Here is a 16,992-nt window from a genome sequence, read left to right on the forward strand (position 1 = left end):
GGAGGCTCTGGGTCCCTCCAGCCTCACGACCAGCTCTGGGGCTCTCTCCGCCTGCTCCAGCCCCAGACCCCATCCGCCACCTTGGAGCGAGCCTGTCCCCTGCTGCCATGCCCCTCCTTGGTGCACGTCTCTCCCCAGTGTGGCCCAGGCCCCTTCCCTTGGCCCCCCATCCCGCTGTGCCCCAGGCAGACCTGCCACCTTGCCCCGGCCATCACCTCTGCCTCTGGCCCAGGCCGCAGTGGGACAAGCCCATGGCAGTGTTTGCATGAAATGGCAACTCTCTGTCCAGGGTGGTTTGCACCTTCCACCCGTCTCTCCCTGCCCAGTGCTGGGGTCTGCTGGGAAGGGGCTCCAGCTTTAAAGCTGTCGAGTTTTGCCTCCATTTGGCAGGGAGAGGCAGGTTTAGCCCACGGGTGCAACACCCTCGTCCCTCCTGGCACCTCGAGGTGACCCCAGCCTATGTTGCTGGCTCCCGCAGGGCTGGCCACCACAGCCGGGGCTGACTCTGCCCCAAACACCAAAGCCCTGGCACCCCTGCGGAGTGGCCAAATGGTGAATTTATTTACTGAATACATTATTCCAGGTGAGACAACAACATCCACCCAATGTATTTATTGAATTAAATTTGTCCAGCTCGCCCTCTGAGTGTTAAAGGGAATGACAGCCATGCACATCCACCCCGATACACCCTGTAACGTGTACATACGTCTCCCAGCTGGCCCCACACGAGCCCACGCAGACCCAGGCAGCCAAACCCGCTCTGTGGTACCACTACCTTCCCATCCCAGTAAGGCGCTATTCCCCCCCGAAAACCGTAGGACAGTGACTTCCAGGTGACCCTTTCTGTCCTGCTTTCAGCTGTGAGCACCCTTTCCCCAGAGCTACTGTTTTTCTTCCGTCAAAGGTTAAGCCCCTCCATCCAGCCCCTGTTTGTCTTTGTCCCCCGGTCGTTTGACGTGTTAGATGATAGCCCATGGTGTGTAAATAATGTACATACAGTGAGAAAAGAATTCAGTGTTGAGGTGTTTGAGATATGGAGCTGTAACAACTTCTAGTCATCCAGCATCTGTGATTTATGTGCCATTTTCTGTAAAGATATGAACAAGAATAAAACTAAATGGGAATACTGTGTATGAGTCCAGTCACTGACGTTCAAGGAGAGTGAATTCAGCCAAAGCTGAGAGGGGCTTGGATGTCAGGCTGTAGCCAGAGACAGGTGGGAGCTCCAAAGCAGCACAGAGAAAGGTCTGCACCTTCCTCCCCACCCAGGCATGGAGAAGATGGGGCTTGGATGCTGCTCTCCCTTTGCGGTGAAAGACAAAGCTGAAAGGGGTGTGCTTGTACCTGGGGCAGAAGTCAGGCACCATGGCATACAACTGGTCAGAGAGCAAGTCACTTCAGCATCCAGAACAGCCCTGGTGCTTTGGGTCACCCCATATCACACGTGCCCTGGCATTAGAGAGCCAGGCAGACCTTCGGGCAGGCTCAACCTCTCTGCCAGGAGCTGGCTGCAGGGCCCAGCCGGCCTGAGGAGTGGAGGTGGCAGCCAGACGCTGCAAGCACAGTGGAACTTGTTGAGAGGGAACGGCACCGACAGAGATTTCCAGCAAGGTGAGCTCTGATTTGAGAGCAGCAGGAGCCCATACTGAGTTATCAGAGAAGAAGCTGAGATTTGCCTGCCCTGCTAAGGGCATCTGGGGATGGTCTGATGGAAAAACCTGATGTCTTACAGGGGGAAAAGGCTGAGGCAGAGCAGACGTGCATAGGAAATGAGAGACTTTGCTTGTGGAACAATGAGGCTGCCTGGGCTTGACTTTATGGAGGGGCTGTAAGCCCACAGGACTGCATGTCTCCAGGGGACAGAGCCCTCATAGGTCCTCACCTAGTTCTGGGGGCAGCTCTGATGCAAACCAGGTGTGTGGTCTGGGATGAATGCACCTTCTGTCAAGTAGTGCCCGTCTCCCATATTGGCATCCAGCCTGTTCACCAAACATACCAGCCCTGCCGACCATGAGTGGTGTCACACTATGAGGAGCAAAGAGAAGATCTACTAATCCTCTCATCTCTGCTGTAGATCCCATCAGTGCGCCTGGCTGAGAACAACCCTGCTTGCAGAGAGAGTCTTTTTCTGCTCTTCTCTTGTGCCCCCCAGGAAGGGAGGGGAACCTCGTCAATTTAATTAAGGAAACCTGCAACCTCTGTCTTAAAAACCACTACCTATAGGGCCTGAAGGGAAGAAAGGCAGAAAAAAAGCTGTTTGGAGGTAGGGAGGCAGCTTAGCTCTGCTACAGTGGGTGGTGGGAGGTCTTGGCATGAGGAGATGGGCTGCAGTGTTTCATGCCAAACCACTACCCCCTGCTCCACCATGTCCTTGTTGAGTGCTCCCAGTCCACCCTTTGGTACAGACTAGTCTGAAGGGTTTGGGAGGAGGCAGACAGCCCAGCCCAGCTTGCTGGCGGGGATGGCTCTGATAGTTGCTCAGCAGTGAGGTGGGATGGGATGTGCTAACCCCCTCCTGCAGCAGACAGCCATAGGAGAAAAACCTTCCTGACCCACCAGAGACAGCACAGCCTAGTGCTCTGCAGGGAATGGACCTTAATTCTGGGAAGGGGATGGTCCCATCACCCAAGACTAGCGTGGAGGGGACCCTAACTTTTACAGGTGAGCTGCTCCAGGCTGCCCTCGTGGCTGGCAGAGGAGCGGGGAGCTGCAGCTGGGGGGGCTGGGGGGGCAAGGGGATGGGGATGAGTAGAGGGAGGTGGGAGGGAGGCAAGTCGGGGCAAAGCAGAGGGGGCTGAGGACACTGCGCAGCCCCGGGAGAGCATGAGTGGGAACGGGCTGGTAGAGCCTGGCCCGGGCACCTCAGCCCCTGCGGGGAGCCCAGGCACTCACTGAACCTGGCTCCCGTTCAAGAGCAGCCGTCAGGACTCAGATTAGCATGAAGGTTATTTTCAGTCAAATAGTTCTACAGCCCACCCCTTTCCCCTCCCTTAAAGGGATTGAATTTCTTTTTCTCTGTAGTGCTCTGGAAGAGAGGAGGAGAGGAACGAGGCAGGGGAGAAGGGATACCCAGGCTCCCTGCGTGGGAGAGCAGTTTTGTGCCCAGTCAGCCCAGGGCGACGTAGCCCCAGCTCCCACAGGGACCTGTCTTGCCTGGGCCAGGTGTCCCGAGCAGCCGTGAGGGCTCCAGGCACCCATCTCCTCGGTGAGAGCCAGGTGACCTGCAATGATGGCCAGGCTGCTGGCCAGGGCTTGCTGCCCCAAAGTGCTTCCTCAGGCTCCCAGATGCCTGCCTGGGTCGGCTGTTGCTCGAGCCTGGAGCCATGGGCCCCTCACTGCCTACATGCCTGAAGCTATCGCCTTCTCCAGACCCAAGGACCACCAAGGCTTGTACAAGGCGTCAGTGGAGCAGGGGGATGCCTTCTGGGGGGCACTAGGGAGGAGCCGGCTCACCTGGATCACCCCCTTCCACTCTGTCCAGGACTGCGACCTGCGCCAGGGCAGAGTTTCCTGGTTCCTGGGTGGGCAGCTGAATGTGGCAGGTAAGGAGGGAGACAGACATGGGAGTCCACCAAGTGCCTGCAGGTGCCTCTCTGTGAAGGGCTTCGGCCCTGGGAGCAGATCAGAGGAGCACAGAGATAAAGGGCTGGAGTGAGGGGGATCCTCGAAAGGTCCGGTTGGTCCTGCAGTGGCTGTAGTGTAAGGATGTGGCTGGTCCTAAGGGAGCAACTGGGTCTCGCTGGAGGGGCTGCAGCTGGATCGGGGTGTGCTGGGACCTGGGCTGCTCTCCCTGAGCCTCCGTGGATGTCACAGCAGAGCAGTGGCTCCCTTCTGCAGGACCACAGGCAACAGCACCGAACCCTGGGTGGTCAGCAGGCTGCAATGCACTAGGTTATCCCTGCCCAGTGAAGGCAGTGTGTATATGCAGAAAGCAAAATACAGGAGCAATGAGTGGTACTGGAAGCCCCACAGCCATGGGAGGCTCTTCTTCTGTGGGCTGGGGCTACTGCCTAAGGGGGGCTACCAGGGGAAGACACAGGGGCTGGTGACACTGTGTCCTGCTCACAGTGCTGTTGGTTCCAGTGTTCAAAGTATGAGACAGACCTCTCAGAAATCAGGTCTTACACAGTCTATTTGGGCAGGAGAGCAGGAGTTAATTCACCTTTGGGATTTGAGATCTTACTGTTCCCCCTTTCAAGGTCTCCTCCCCCTTCCCCCCCCTTCTTTCTCTCCCGGAAAACTACAAATGGTCAGGAGAAAAAGGCATTTTGGTATGCAAACTGAGGCTGCTGCATCATCCCATTACCTCAATAGCAGGTTTAAGGAAAACACAGAGTGGAACAAGGCTTCTGAGGAAACTGCAGCAACATGGGAAACTTTTCTCTGAAGAATTACAGCCAAAGCCTCAGCCTACCATGTCTCTGGAAAGCTAAGGGGCTGTGCACTCCTGGCCCTGGCTCTCTTCTGTCTTGGACAAATGCACCCTGCAGCCTTCCTGCACAAAGCTTCGCTTTGTCCTACATTTGTTACTTAGGAGCACTGCCACTAAAAAACTACCCTAATCCACCCCAGAGGCAGCTGCAAGGCAGTGCCGGGTGGCGTGATGGCTGAGTTAATGTTTGCCAGGCTCTCTGAGGACATTGGGGATGTGAGCTCCAAAGGGACTTCAGGCAGGTTCTGCTCTGGACTGCATTAGGTTGCAATTGAGGGGGAAGCTGATAGTGGGGACTGGTATGTATCAGAGTGGTGAGGAGTCTAACGGGCTTGGGAGGGTGCTTGTGATCTACCAGCTGGTATCCACAAAGGTTGTTTTAGTGGATGCACGAGGCTAATCCTGACAAGACTCACACAGAGCCCTGACTCTGATCTGAAAATGGGACTGCCAGTGCTGGCTTTACAGGAGTTGAGGTACTGAGGGTTGCTCTGGCAATGAGACTGGGTTGTCTTTTCCAGTGAATTGTCTGGACCGACATGTCCATGTAGCCCCAGACAAAGTGGCCTTAATCTGGGAGAAGGATGAACCAGGAGAGGAGGTGCGGGTCACGTACAGGTCAGTACTTACCTCTGAGCATATGAGAGACGTATTGCAGCGTGCATGAACACTGCACAGGGCTGATCTGCTGATGTGTGTCATGTGAGGGGATGCAGCATCCCTTCACATAGATAGATCAACAGTATGGTGGCTGCTGGCTTGCCTGTGCTGATCTGAGACTTCAGCCTACCTCCTGATTAACCCTCTGGGCCCCAAGGGGTCCCTACCTAGCTGGGGAGGCAGATGTAAGCCCCTCCTGGCAACACTGCAATGCTTGTAGGTAAGACCCCATGGGAAAGTTACCCATGTGCCTTCCCAGCAAGGTTCCTGGTATCTAAACTTGCGGGTAAATTGTCTGCAAGAGAGGCCAGATTGACAGCCTTGTGGGTGTTGGGAAGCCCCATGCTCATCCACATGTCAGCAACGCTGCTGGGTTTGGCTCTCTGGGGGGACTGTCTGTCCAGCCCTGCTAGGTTCATCTGGGCCCCCCCACCTTCCAGCTCAATTTGCCTGCTCTCTGAGTCTCTGCTGCAGAATCCACTTAAATCCCTCTGCACACAGAACAAGTCCCTCTGTCCTCTCTAGCTCCAGACCTCACACGACAAACATGACCATCCACCCCTGCCAATCTCCCTGCATGGAGACCCCTTCCGTGAAATGAGTGACCGACAGCCAAGCCATGGTTTCTGGGAGGGGCACTTCTCAGGAGAGGCATTGTTTTACTCACCACCTTCCTACAGCTGTTGTTCTTGCTGGTGGGCACAAGCTCTGGAGGACTTGACCTTCCCAGCTTTAGCAAAGCACAGGGCCCCATTTTCATGGGGGAAGATATCTAACTCCTCACGTGTAGCCTCCAGCCTTGCAGGGTAGTGTGTCGCTCCAGTTGTATGGGCTGATAAGAAATGGGCAGGATGTCATTGGGAAAGTCAGCTGAGGTGTTGTGGGCTTGCCGAGCCAGAGGAATTGTCAGTGGCCATTGCTGGCCCTATGGCTTGCTCCTCACACTGGCCAGTGAGAGTGTCAGGCTCTGTACAGAGGCCATTCTGATTTATTTATTTTCCATAAATAATGGGCCGCATCTGTGTTGTTCTCCTTTCCTTCCCACTGACATTTTGCAGCTCTCCCATGGACTTCCAGCATGGGGGGGTTAGAGTGTGTAGGGGTGTAAGCTGCATACCTGTGACTCCAAGGCCCCCCCATCTTTATGCATGTAGGTAAGGTCCGCAAGAAAGTCTCTAACTGTGCCATTGCTTCTTTGGGCAGGGAACTGCTGGAGCTGACATGCCGCCTGGGAAACACCTTGAAACGGCAAGGGGTAAAACGGGGTGACAGGGTGACAATCTACATGCCCCCGTGCCCACTGGCAGTGGCTAGCATGCTGGCCTGTGCCCGCATCGGTGCTGTGCATGCTGTGGTGTTCGCCGGGTTCAGTGCAGAGTCCCTAGCAGACAGGATCCGGGATGGTAAGAGACAGTGGGTAACAGGGACACAGGTTTCCCTTGGGGGACAGTGCTGAGCTTGTTGGTGGGTTTTGCTGACAGCAAAGGTTTTCTGAGTAAGGCTCCCTGGGCTAACTGAGGGTGTCCTGCCATGATGTATGGTCATGGAGCAGGGGTTAGCACCCTAGGAAATGGCACAGGCTCACTAAATATCTTCCAGCCCATGGGATGGACTGGTTCTCTCCTTTATCCAAGAGACTGAAGGGCTGGGATACAGCGTCTCCTCTGAGGGGATGCAACACAGGCAGGGATGAATGGGAAACAAAGATGCAAAGCTGCTGCTTTTGCTAAATGGAGGACATGAGTAACAGGGGCTGGGAGACAGAGGGAGAGGTGCAGGGTCATGGTAGAGCCAAACCCCTGTGTGACTGATGGAGAGGGGCAGAGCTGCTTATGTGGCTCTTCTGCCTTCTGCAGCCCAGTCGGAGACGGTGATCACAGTGAACCAGGGGCTGAGAGGAGGCAAGGTTATTGAGCTAAAGAAGACAGTGGACCAGGCTGTGAAGCAGTGCCCAGGAGTAAAACGGGTTCTAGTTTCCATGAGGACCGACAGCAAGGTTCCCATGACAGCCCTGGACATGCCGCTGGAGGAGGTGAGAGGCTGCCTGCTGCTACTGCCGCTTCCCCTGGGCAATATGCCCACCCTGGAAGAAGGGTCAGGGGGTGGAGAGAGGGTCCTGGCAGGCCATGACAGTTTTGCTGGCGTTGACGTGGTGTGGGGACATTGTCCTTCAGCAGCAGTGGCAGCTGGAGCTGTACACGAGTGCAGGACAGTCCCAGGAGCCGCCAGGATGGGTAACTGGTGGCTCTTCCCACAGCACCAGCCCTTTACTGTCAGGGGCAGGCAGTGCAAACCAGGGCTCGTAGCAGGGTGGACCAGGGGCTAGAAACACCCCAGTCACAGGCTGACACGTTGTCACACACTGGTCTGCTGGCAGACCTAGCACCCTCTGTAAGCACTGCTGGCAGCTTGCATCCGAGGAATCTGGCAGTGAGGTTGCTCACATGCCTGTTATTTGAGGCACACAGGATGGCCAGGCTGCCAGCATAGAGCACTATTTCTGAAGAGGTGAGCCCCTGCCGTGCATTTCTGTTAGCTCCCTGGAGCTGCACAGAGGTCTCCCTGCCTCTGCTCATCCCGTCTGCAAGCAATTAGTGCTAGAAAGGCTTCCTGGAAGATTTCTGTGCTGGTAGGAGCAGCGGCAGCATAAAAATAGCTGCCTCTTACTCAGCAGGTCTGCTCTGGCTGAGGAGAGCATTTGCCAGCTCAGCAAGGCGAAAGAGAGTTCAGGCTGGTGAACAAGGGGAGCGGAGGTGCGGAGGCAGGGAGGATGGTACAGGGGGAGCAGGGTGGTGCAGGTGCTCAGAGGGAGGCTTGGGGAGAGGTGTGCAAGAGAGTGTAGGGACAACACAGGGAAGCCTCTGAGACCCCAAGAGAGAACTGCTGTGCTCTCTGCTGCAGGAGATGATGAAGGAGGATGCGTGCTGCGAGCCTGCTGCCATGGACAGTGAAGACATGTTGTTCCTTCTCTACACATCAGGCAGCACCGGCAAACCCAAGGGTCTGGTTCATTCCCAAGCTGGTTACTTGCTGTTTGCTGCTCTCACGCACAAGGTAATGGATCCCAGCCACAGAGCACTCATGAGCTAGCAGTTCATAGGCAGTGCAGGGAATAGATGTGCTGCCTTGTTGCGCCATGAGCTCATCTTTATCCAGAACAAAGTCGCTGGGAAGCCCTCCTAGGGCATCAGCCCAATAGAGCACATCTGCCTACAGGTACTGGGGAAGAGCAACACATGCTCTGGAGCAGGGCCTCCCAAACACACACTCCTCGGAGCTACCTTCTTGGCTTTCGTCTTTCTTTCACTGCCCTATCCTAGACTGAATCATTGGGTGGGATGCTCAGCCTTGCAAGAATAATTTTATATTACTGGGTGAGGAGGAAGAAGCCAATTTGTTCCTAAAACATCTGGCTTGCTTTCCCTAAGTGTAACTACCCCAACTCAGGTGGGAGATTGAAGGCTGGGAGGGACACATTTGAGCATATCTGTAAAAGCTTTGTGCCTTCAAGACAAAGCGTCTATACCTGAAGAGTATGGGTCATTGTCGTGGTTTAGCCCCAGCCAGCAACTAAGCACCATGCAGCCACTCGCTCATTCCCCCTGCTCCGATGGGATGGGGGAGAGAATTGGAGGAGTAAGAGTGAGAAACACTCCTGGGTTGAGATAAGAACAGTTTAATAATTGAAATAAAGTAAAATAGTAATGATAATAATAACAATATAATAATGATAATAACAATAACAATATACAAAGCAAGTGATGCACAATGCAATTGCTCACCACCTGCCGACCGATACCCAGACAGTTCCCGAGCAGCGATCGCTGCTCCCCGGCCAACCCCTCCCAGTTTATATACTGAGCATGATGTCATATGGTATGGAATAGCCCTTTGGTTGGTTTGGATCAACTATTCTGGCTGTGCCCCCTCCCAGTTTCTTGTGCACCTGGCAGAGCATGGGAAGCTGAAAAGTCCTTGACTAGCATAAGCAGTACTTAGCAACAACTAAAACCATCAGTGTGTTATCAACATTCTTCTCCTACTAAATCCAAAACACAGCATTATGCCTGCTACTAGGAAGAAAATTAACTCTACACCAGCTGAAACCAGGACAGTCATCTTTGGGAAGAGGAAAGCCTTTAACCCCTTGCATGCCCAAAGCAAATTCTAACTGAGCTGGATAAAAGGGCACTGAGCACAGCATGGAGCTGAGCTTGGCTGCAGGAATGGTTGTGAGGGACATTTCCTAAGACATTATATGGAGTCCGCTGGGAGTTCCTCCCTGAACAGTCCCTTAGCTTTGGGTCTGGCTCTCCCTGTGCGTGACTGAAGTTCCAGTAGAACCTCATACCACACACCCTATGAGACAGCAAGCTTAAGGCTGGCTGGGTCTTCTCTGTCAGCCATGAGTGCTGGAGGCCAGACCTGCCAGGGTGGTGCAGGGGGTGTGTGGAAGCCCTTGGTTTTCCTGTGACCTAACCTGTCTGTACAGATGTGCCCAGCATGATACGTGACCCTCTCAAGACCATCAGAGCTGGTTTGCGAGAGCCAGGGCTGCCATCCCAGAATGGCAATGCAGGGAGCGAGCGGCATGTGGCCATGTTAGTGCTCAGGAGCACTGGAAACTGCGACGCAGGGCTGGCACACTCAGATCTCCCAGCTGGATGGGGTAGACCGCTGCTACCATAATTCACTGCTCGGTTAAATAGAGACAGAGCAAGCAGGGAAGTTTACAGTGTTTGCAGTGCTATCTTGGTTCATAGGCTGTGGCTGTGTCATGAACACAGATTTGTGAATCCTGCTGACTATGTTAATTTGTCGTGAATGAGTGACTTTTTACACAGTTTGATTTAGTAGCAGTTTAGAAGTTACTTGTGGCAAACTGCAGGATTTGATTGTGATATTTTAATAGCACTCAGTCATCAGTGATTGACAAAGTGATTAGACAAAATTAATCAAAACAGCGACTTAGTTAAAGATTCAAAAATGGCAAGGTTCACTCTATTACTACATGGAAGAAGTGCATAAAGGAAAATTAAGTTACACTGAGTTGGAATGATTCACAGAGAGATTGTGGATGCAGGGGATAAGGAGGACCCTCCCGTTGAGTCGCAGGGTTCAGAATAGACCCCCTTGCTTTCTAAACTCCTTTTCAGAGAGGAGTCTAGGTGCGGCTCGGTCCAATCTTAGTCTCAGATTTGGTCAACAGTTTATGTGAATAAGGATAATGCAGCAGTATAAGACTCACTTTGTAATTAAATCATACATCTACAGCCTACTTAAATTGATTCACACATGCATACGCAGACATTAATACATATATACATAAAGGTATACCTGTTAAAAATTCCCCTTGAGTTCAGTGAAATATTCACATCAAATGTCTTGGCATTTCTCAGTGGGCGAGGGTTGAATGTCAAGGAGTGAACGGTTTCAGCCCAGGCTCCACTGTCAGTCTTCAGCAATGGACCTCTGATTTTGGCAAACTTTAAGAGTCTGCTAGCTCTGAGAGGCATCCTGCTCAGAGGGAGATGCTGGTGCACCCCACTGCGGTCCAGGAGAGCTCAAAGAGCCTCCCTTAGGACTGCTGTTTTATAGGCTGGTGAGATGATTGGCTTTAGTCATCAGTAACTTTCCATCTGAGCCACAATCTGGGTCGGTAATTACTGGAATTCCAGTAGTGACGATACCGCTCTGTTTCAAGGCTGTCAGGGGATAACTGATTGTTCTCGCTCCCCACGTTTCTGGTAAGGATGGGGCCGCTCTCTGTGTCAACCACCTAGGAGTTTCTGGCACAATTAAGGGGCGCCAAACTGACCAACTCACTACACAAAGGCTGCATTCTGGCAGGAATTCCTTAAGTCATAAAGCGGTCAAAGAGAGAAAAGCTGCGGGGGAGGAGGGGGCAGATGCACCACCACAGAGCTGCAGGAAGAGACAGGAAGGTCCGAAACAGGAGATGCCAAAGCAGAAGGTGAGAAGTGATGGGCTAGTGGGAGACCAGCCCCTGGAGAGCTTTCCTGGTGCTGAGTAAAGAATATGAAGGAGAGTGCTTGAGGAAGCTGGACGTGTTGCTGCCAGTCTGACGGCGCTCAGTTCTGCCCTGCACAGGGCAGGCATTGGTCCCTCATGCTCCAGCCTTGCAGCCAAGGGTCTCCTGAGGAATAAATGGGGCAGCGGGAAGAAGAGCTTGTTTTGCTTTCTGCCTGCCTGCAGGCACAGGGCTGTGCTCACCCAGCTGAGGCGGAGCGGTGCCAACTCCTGCAGGCAGGCTGGGCGGGCTCTGGGCCAAGGCATCTCACGGTCCCTCTGCTTGCTGCCTCAGTGCTCCTACACTGGGCCCATTGCAGAGCCCAGGGTTTTCCTGAGTGTTTATTGTGCATTTGGAGCCCAGCAGTGCCTGGGGATGGCTCATGCAGTCCTCCACCACGTTGCCTACAACTCCTCTCCTTCCGTGTGGTCATGTAGGTGCAGAGGGACCATCCTCACCCTGAAAGTTCTCCTCTTTTGATGCTACAGGATACTTGGATCAGCCTTGTCTAGACACCAGCAGAAGGAAGGAAAGGCTGTAGCGCTCTCCTTTGGAAAAGAGAAAATTTGGCTGTTGTTGTTTTTTTTTAGTGTCTCTCTACTCCTGCACCTTCATAAGGCACCTGACATGTTATTTTTTTCTGATAATGTTTTAAAAAACTCTCTGCAGGAAGAAGGTGTCTCTGCAGGGGTGGTAAGAAAATGGAAGGATGCAATAACATTAGGGCTGAGTGAGGGTACACTGCTCCCGGTTGTCCCCCTTGCCGGGAGGGCAGGCCCAGGCTGCACCCCTCACTGCCTCTCCTCTCTTGTGCAGTACGTGTTCGACTACCAGGACAGGGACATCTTTGGCTGTGTGGCAGACATCGGCTGGATCACGGGGCACACCTATGTGGTCTATGGCCCTCTCTGCAATGGCGGCACCACAGTCCTTTTTGAGAGCACTCCCATCCATCCTAACCCTGGTGAGTGAGAAGGTGTCTCAGGGGAGCTGGGACATGCCACAGCCACCCTGCGAGACCTGCAGCAGGCAGGGAGCTGGCGGCTTGATGCCAGGACACAGGCAGCGACGGTTCTGCTGCTGCTGTGCCCAGCAGAGAGCTGTGAGGGGAAGAGTCTTTTCCTCTGGTTAGGAAGCCACTGCTCCTTCTCCAGGGGTGAAGCTGTTTCTCCCTGTCCCTTCCTGCAGCAGGGAGACTAGCACAGTTAGGTGATGCGGAGGAAAAGGGGTCACTGCTGCTCCTGGACTGCTTTAGTCCTTCCCAGCATGGGATTAGCTTGGCTGAGGGTCCAGGCACTGCTAGAGAGCCCTTGCTCTCACCTCCTCTCCCTCTATCTTGGTCTTGGTCTGAGAGGACCTGTGTGGATGGTTACTGGCCCTGTTTCCATTCCAGGCCGCTACTGGGAAACAGTGGAGAGGTTAAAAATTAACCAGTTCTATGGGGCGCCCACTGCCATCCGCCTGCTCCTGAGATACGGCGATGAATGGGTGAAGAAGTATGACCGCTCTTCTCTCAAAGTGCTCGGCTCAGGTAACTAACTGCTGGGGGCATGGGCTGGAGCAGCAAATCCTTGGGCATCAGGTTGTGCCTCTTCCCACAAATGCCAACAGCAGCAGCATGAGTGCAGAAAGTTGGGAGACTGCGCTATTTGGGGGTGGCTCCACGAGCAGGCCCTGGGAATCTGTGTCTTTGACCTGATCTTTCAGCTCTGTCCCCTTGTGTTTCCCCTTGCAGTGGGGGAACCCATCAACAAGGAGGCATGGGAGTGGTACTTCCGCGTGGTCGGCGAGACACGGTGCCCAGTAGTGGACACATGGTGGCAAACTGGTGAGATGCGTACAACCCCTCGTTCCAGCTCTGCCAGGCTTTAGGAGTGACCTGCTGCTTTGTTGGCCAAGTGGGAATGGTTGTTACTGACACTCTTGTATGAGCAATGCCATAAGGGGCCACAGGCACCAAAACATGAAAGAGAAAAACAGCCTTTAAAGCTAACCCAGAGAAACACAGGGGAGTTGACAGTAGGGAGCAGATCTCTGCTGAACTAAATGAGCAGGATCATCCTTCTGCAAAAAGCCTTCCCCAGCTCTCTGGCAATCCCAGCCCCAGCCTGTGGTCTAGCAGAGTGCAGTGAGGGCCAGGGCAAAGGCTGTTGGCCAAGCAGTGCTACCTGGCTTTCCTCTTGTCCCTAACTTTGATGAGCATTACAGTTTCTTTTGCTTCAGAAACAGGAGGCATCTGTATCTCACCCCGTCCTTCTAATCCTGGAGCTGAAATCCTTCCAGGCATGGCTATGAGACCCTTTTTTGGGATCAGCCCCTCCCTCCTGGATGACAAGGTACATTTATAACCTGCAGCCCAGGCACCGGCTCAGCCCACTTTCCCCCAGGCACTTGCAGCGTGTACTTGCTGACAGGAGTGGAGATCTGTAAGCGCGTCTTTCCTGCTCACCTCTGCTAGACAGCAACCTTCTTTACTGGAAAGGGACTAACACTGAAGCTGTTCTTCCAACTAGCACAGAAGTTGAGTTGTTTTCTAGCTTGCTCTGTCCTGACAAGATGGGCTGTGCTTGGGCTCCCTGGCATGTCTTTCCAAGGTGAGGTAGCTGGGCAGGGACAGCCAGCCCCTCTGGAGGGGCCCTGCATCCCACCATGGTAGGCAGCTGGTTGCAGACATCTCCTGGGAGAGACTGAGACTCTCCTCACTGCCTTCCCCGACACTTCCATCGCAGGGTTGTTGAATAGGCAATGATTAAACATCCCAAGTACCCTCAGCCACATTTTTTAAAAAGTAACTGGTTTACAGGGAAACGTCCTTCTGGAAAACAACATCTCTGGAGCTCTTTGCATCTCGCAAGCCTGGCCAGGTATGGCACGAACCATCTACAATGACCACAAGAGATTTCTAGAAACCTATCTGACCCCTTATCCAGGTAAGGAAAATGCATGGCAGGTCACTGCACAGGTGTTTGGTTGGGTCTGCCTGCTCGTTTTCTGCACAGGGACAGGACTCAGGAGAGCTGGTACTGCTGCTTTGTTCTTCCACAGACCCTCCACAGTGTTGAGGCCCTTCATCTCCCCATGCCTGATACCTCAGTACTGCCCTGGGAATGGGTCTCTCTCACCAACCTTCCCCATTGGATCACATGCAGTTTTAGGGCAGCAGATTTGTCCTTCTGCCCCCAGTCCCTCTGAGCACAGAGAGGCCTCTTGGTGCGTCTCTTGCAAATGCTGTCAGCTTCTGTCACTCATCCAGAGGCACTAAGCAAGCCCAAGAGTGTGTGTATCTTGATGTGAAGCAAAGGGGAGAAGCAGCAGGACCACAGACACCTGCACTGGAGCAAAGTGCTCCCAGCTCGTGGTGGTGAGGCAGTCTGGGCATTAGCCCACACACTGCAGAATGAGGGAAGAAGCCTGATGACAGGCAGAAGACTAACAAGGAAGGTAGGCACCTTCACCCTGAGCAGTTGAGGAAGGAGCAGAGTACCTGTGCCCTGGTGCCAACAGAAAGGAGAAGGGGGCGAGGTGAGAGCACAGCTGGTGAGCAGCTCACATGCTCACTGCAACAAGTGACCATGGCACGGTTCTGGCCACTGCAGGGTTTTTCTTCACTGGGGATGGCGTCTATCGTACCACTGAGGGCTACTACCAACTGACAGGACGGCTGGATGACATCATTAATATCAGCGGACACCGGCTGGGCACTGCGGAGGTGGAGGATGTTGTGGTAAGAGGTGTGGGTGGGAGGTAAGCCATCCAAGGGGACAGCAAAGGTGCACTGGTGGTGCTCAGGGAAGCCTCTTTGAAATATGCAGACAGAAACACACTGCTGCTGTAGCAGCAGGGAACAGTGTTGACACCACAGCCTGCCTGTAGGAACAGCTTCCCACCCTCTCCCCTCCCATTCTGAGGGAGGGACAAAGCCTGAATGTTGATGCTGTAAGTGGGTGAATCCCAAAGTGGCAGTCAGGCATGTTAATGAGGAGCATCTGTGGGCAAGTAAAGATTGTGGGACCCGGTGGAGCAACCTGGAGGCACAGAACAGGGTCTAGAAGGTGCAAGCCTAAAGCATCCAGGGGGGCAGGAGGGAAGACTTGTCTTTGCAGACAGACCTGCTGAGGCAAGAAGGAAAAAGGGCAGAGCCCAGCTGAGGCCCTTCCTTCTCTCTCTGCATTACTGTGGATTGCAGCAGCCAAGACAGGTCAGGGCAGCTCCCAGGTGGCAGCCAGCCTGCCAAAAGCACCAAGCCCAACCCTAGCCCTGTTCTCTTCCAGAATCACCATGCGGCAGTGGCAGAGTCTGCTGTCATCGGCTACCCACATGAAATCAAGGGAGAAGGTAAGATGCTTTCTTTCTGGCCCCTGAAACATCTCTCCCGGGGCTATTGCACTGCAGTGGGAAGTGGCACTGTCACACCAACCCCTGGTAGCAACGCTGTGCCGATGCTGTACAGCATGTTAGTGGGGGTCTCAGCACAGCCATCACAACCTACACATGAGACCAGCTGGGCTTTGCATTAGGTGGCAGCAGCAGCACCACGGCCAAAAGCACTTACAGCTCAGGCTACAGAGCATCCCCTGAACCTACCAGCAGAGAGGGACCTCTCCTGGCACTAGGTCCAGGCAGGCTCTAGGAGCATGCTGCGCACGGTGCTCAGTAACCTGCTGGTCCTTCTGCCAGGAGCCTATGCGTTTGTTGTGCTGAAGAAGAACAGTGGCTACACGCAGGAGACTCTCGCTGCTGAGCTACGGGAGCTGATCTCAAAGAAGATCGCTAAGTATGCGGCTCCAGAGTACATTCAGGTAATATGTGCAGGCTGGTCCAACACCCACCCCGGCAGCCTGGCCAACCCCTTTCCCTCAGCCTTACCTCTGCTCCTCCCCATCACAGGTCACACACCGACTGCCCAAGACACGCTCCGGGAAGATTATGCGTCGGGTGCTAAGGAAAATCGTGGAGGACAAGGACAGTGAGCTCGGGGACCTAACCACCCTGGATGACCATGAAGCTGTGCAGCAGATCATAGAGGGATGCAAGCGCCTGGTGGAGGGGCAGAAGAGCTGCTAGCTTGGCTCTGCCAGCAGCCACCTCCTGCTCCTCCGCTGCAGAACCAGGGCTACGTCCAGAAATGTCACTAAGCAACTGGTGGCCAGTAAGTTCTCAGAGACCATACTTCCACTGCAGTTTCAGTGACCTCTCCGCAACACAGAGACCCTCAGTACCTCTGTCTCCACACACCTAATGGGGGGCAGGGGAGAGAACATGACTCCTCACAGGCAGAACAGTAAGGGGAGGCGAGCTCCATTTCCTCCCCTAAAAGCAGAGGGCCAAAAGCCCTTCTTGGAGTTCCTTGTGCCTTGCAGTAGCTGTGGAGGTAGCAGCAGGGCAGGATGCCCAGCCCTGGATAGGTATATTACTCCTACCCCTGCTCTGCTCTTCAGCAATAGTCTAGTCCAGCACCATTGCCAATATACAAGCATCTCCTCCAAAACAAACCCCAGAAGGAAAAGATGCAGCGGTCTGGTTAACAAATACTGAGTCTTCTCCATAAACATCATTGGAAAACAGGCCCCAGATTTTAATACAAAAATGTTCCTTTGACCTGTAACTGTGTGTCACACAGAGCAGAGACATGCCCCTTCTCTGTGCCAGCATTCTCCTCCCCTTACAGTGCATCCTTTGGCTCCTACTGGGGAGCACAACCCTCAACAGAGCCACAGGCACAGAATTCTGTTCTGCAGAGCTGTGTATCAGAGACAGAGGCCCCAGCGAGGCACAGAGGTGGAACAGGGGGCTGCATCCTAGCCTCGCACCACTGCATCCTGGACAAGTGGAGGTTCCTCTGGCCACTGCTTCTACAAGCCCCATGAGG

At 53.9% G+C, this 16,992-nt stretch overlaps 1 protein-coding gene across 1 annotated transcript; it reads left to right on the top strand.

Moving 5' to 3' along the window:
- Window positions 1–3,226: 3,226 nt before the first annotated feature.
- On the top strand, window positions 3,227–16,187 carry LOC104033602 (acetyl-coenzyme A synthetase 2-like, mitochondrial). Its single transcript, XM_009486285.2, has 14 exons — window positions 3,227–3,542; window positions 4,954–5,050; window positions 6,296–6,495; window positions 6,949–7,124; window positions 7,994–8,146; window positions 11,940–12,087; window positions 12,517–12,654; window positions 12,859–12,951; window positions 13,347–13,459; window positions 13,927–14,053; window positions 14,720–14,847; window positions 15,395–15,458; window positions 15,801–15,922; window positions 16,011–16,187. The coding sequence occupies exons 1-14, from the start codon at window positions 3,227–3,229 to the stop codon at window positions 16,185–16,187; spliced, it is 2,052 nt and encodes a 683-aa protein (XP_009484560.2).
- Window positions 16,188–16,992: the final 805 nt, after the last annotated feature.

This window comes from Pelecanus crispus, chromosome 6 (genome assembly GCF_030463565.1).
Source record: "Pelecanus crispus isolate bPelCri1 chromosome 6, bPelCri1.pri, whole genome shotgun sequence".
In the NCBI taxonomy this organism is placed as follows: domain Eukaryota; kingdom Metazoa; phylum Chordata; class Aves; order Pelecaniformes; family Pelecanidae; genus Pelecanus; species Pelecanus crispus.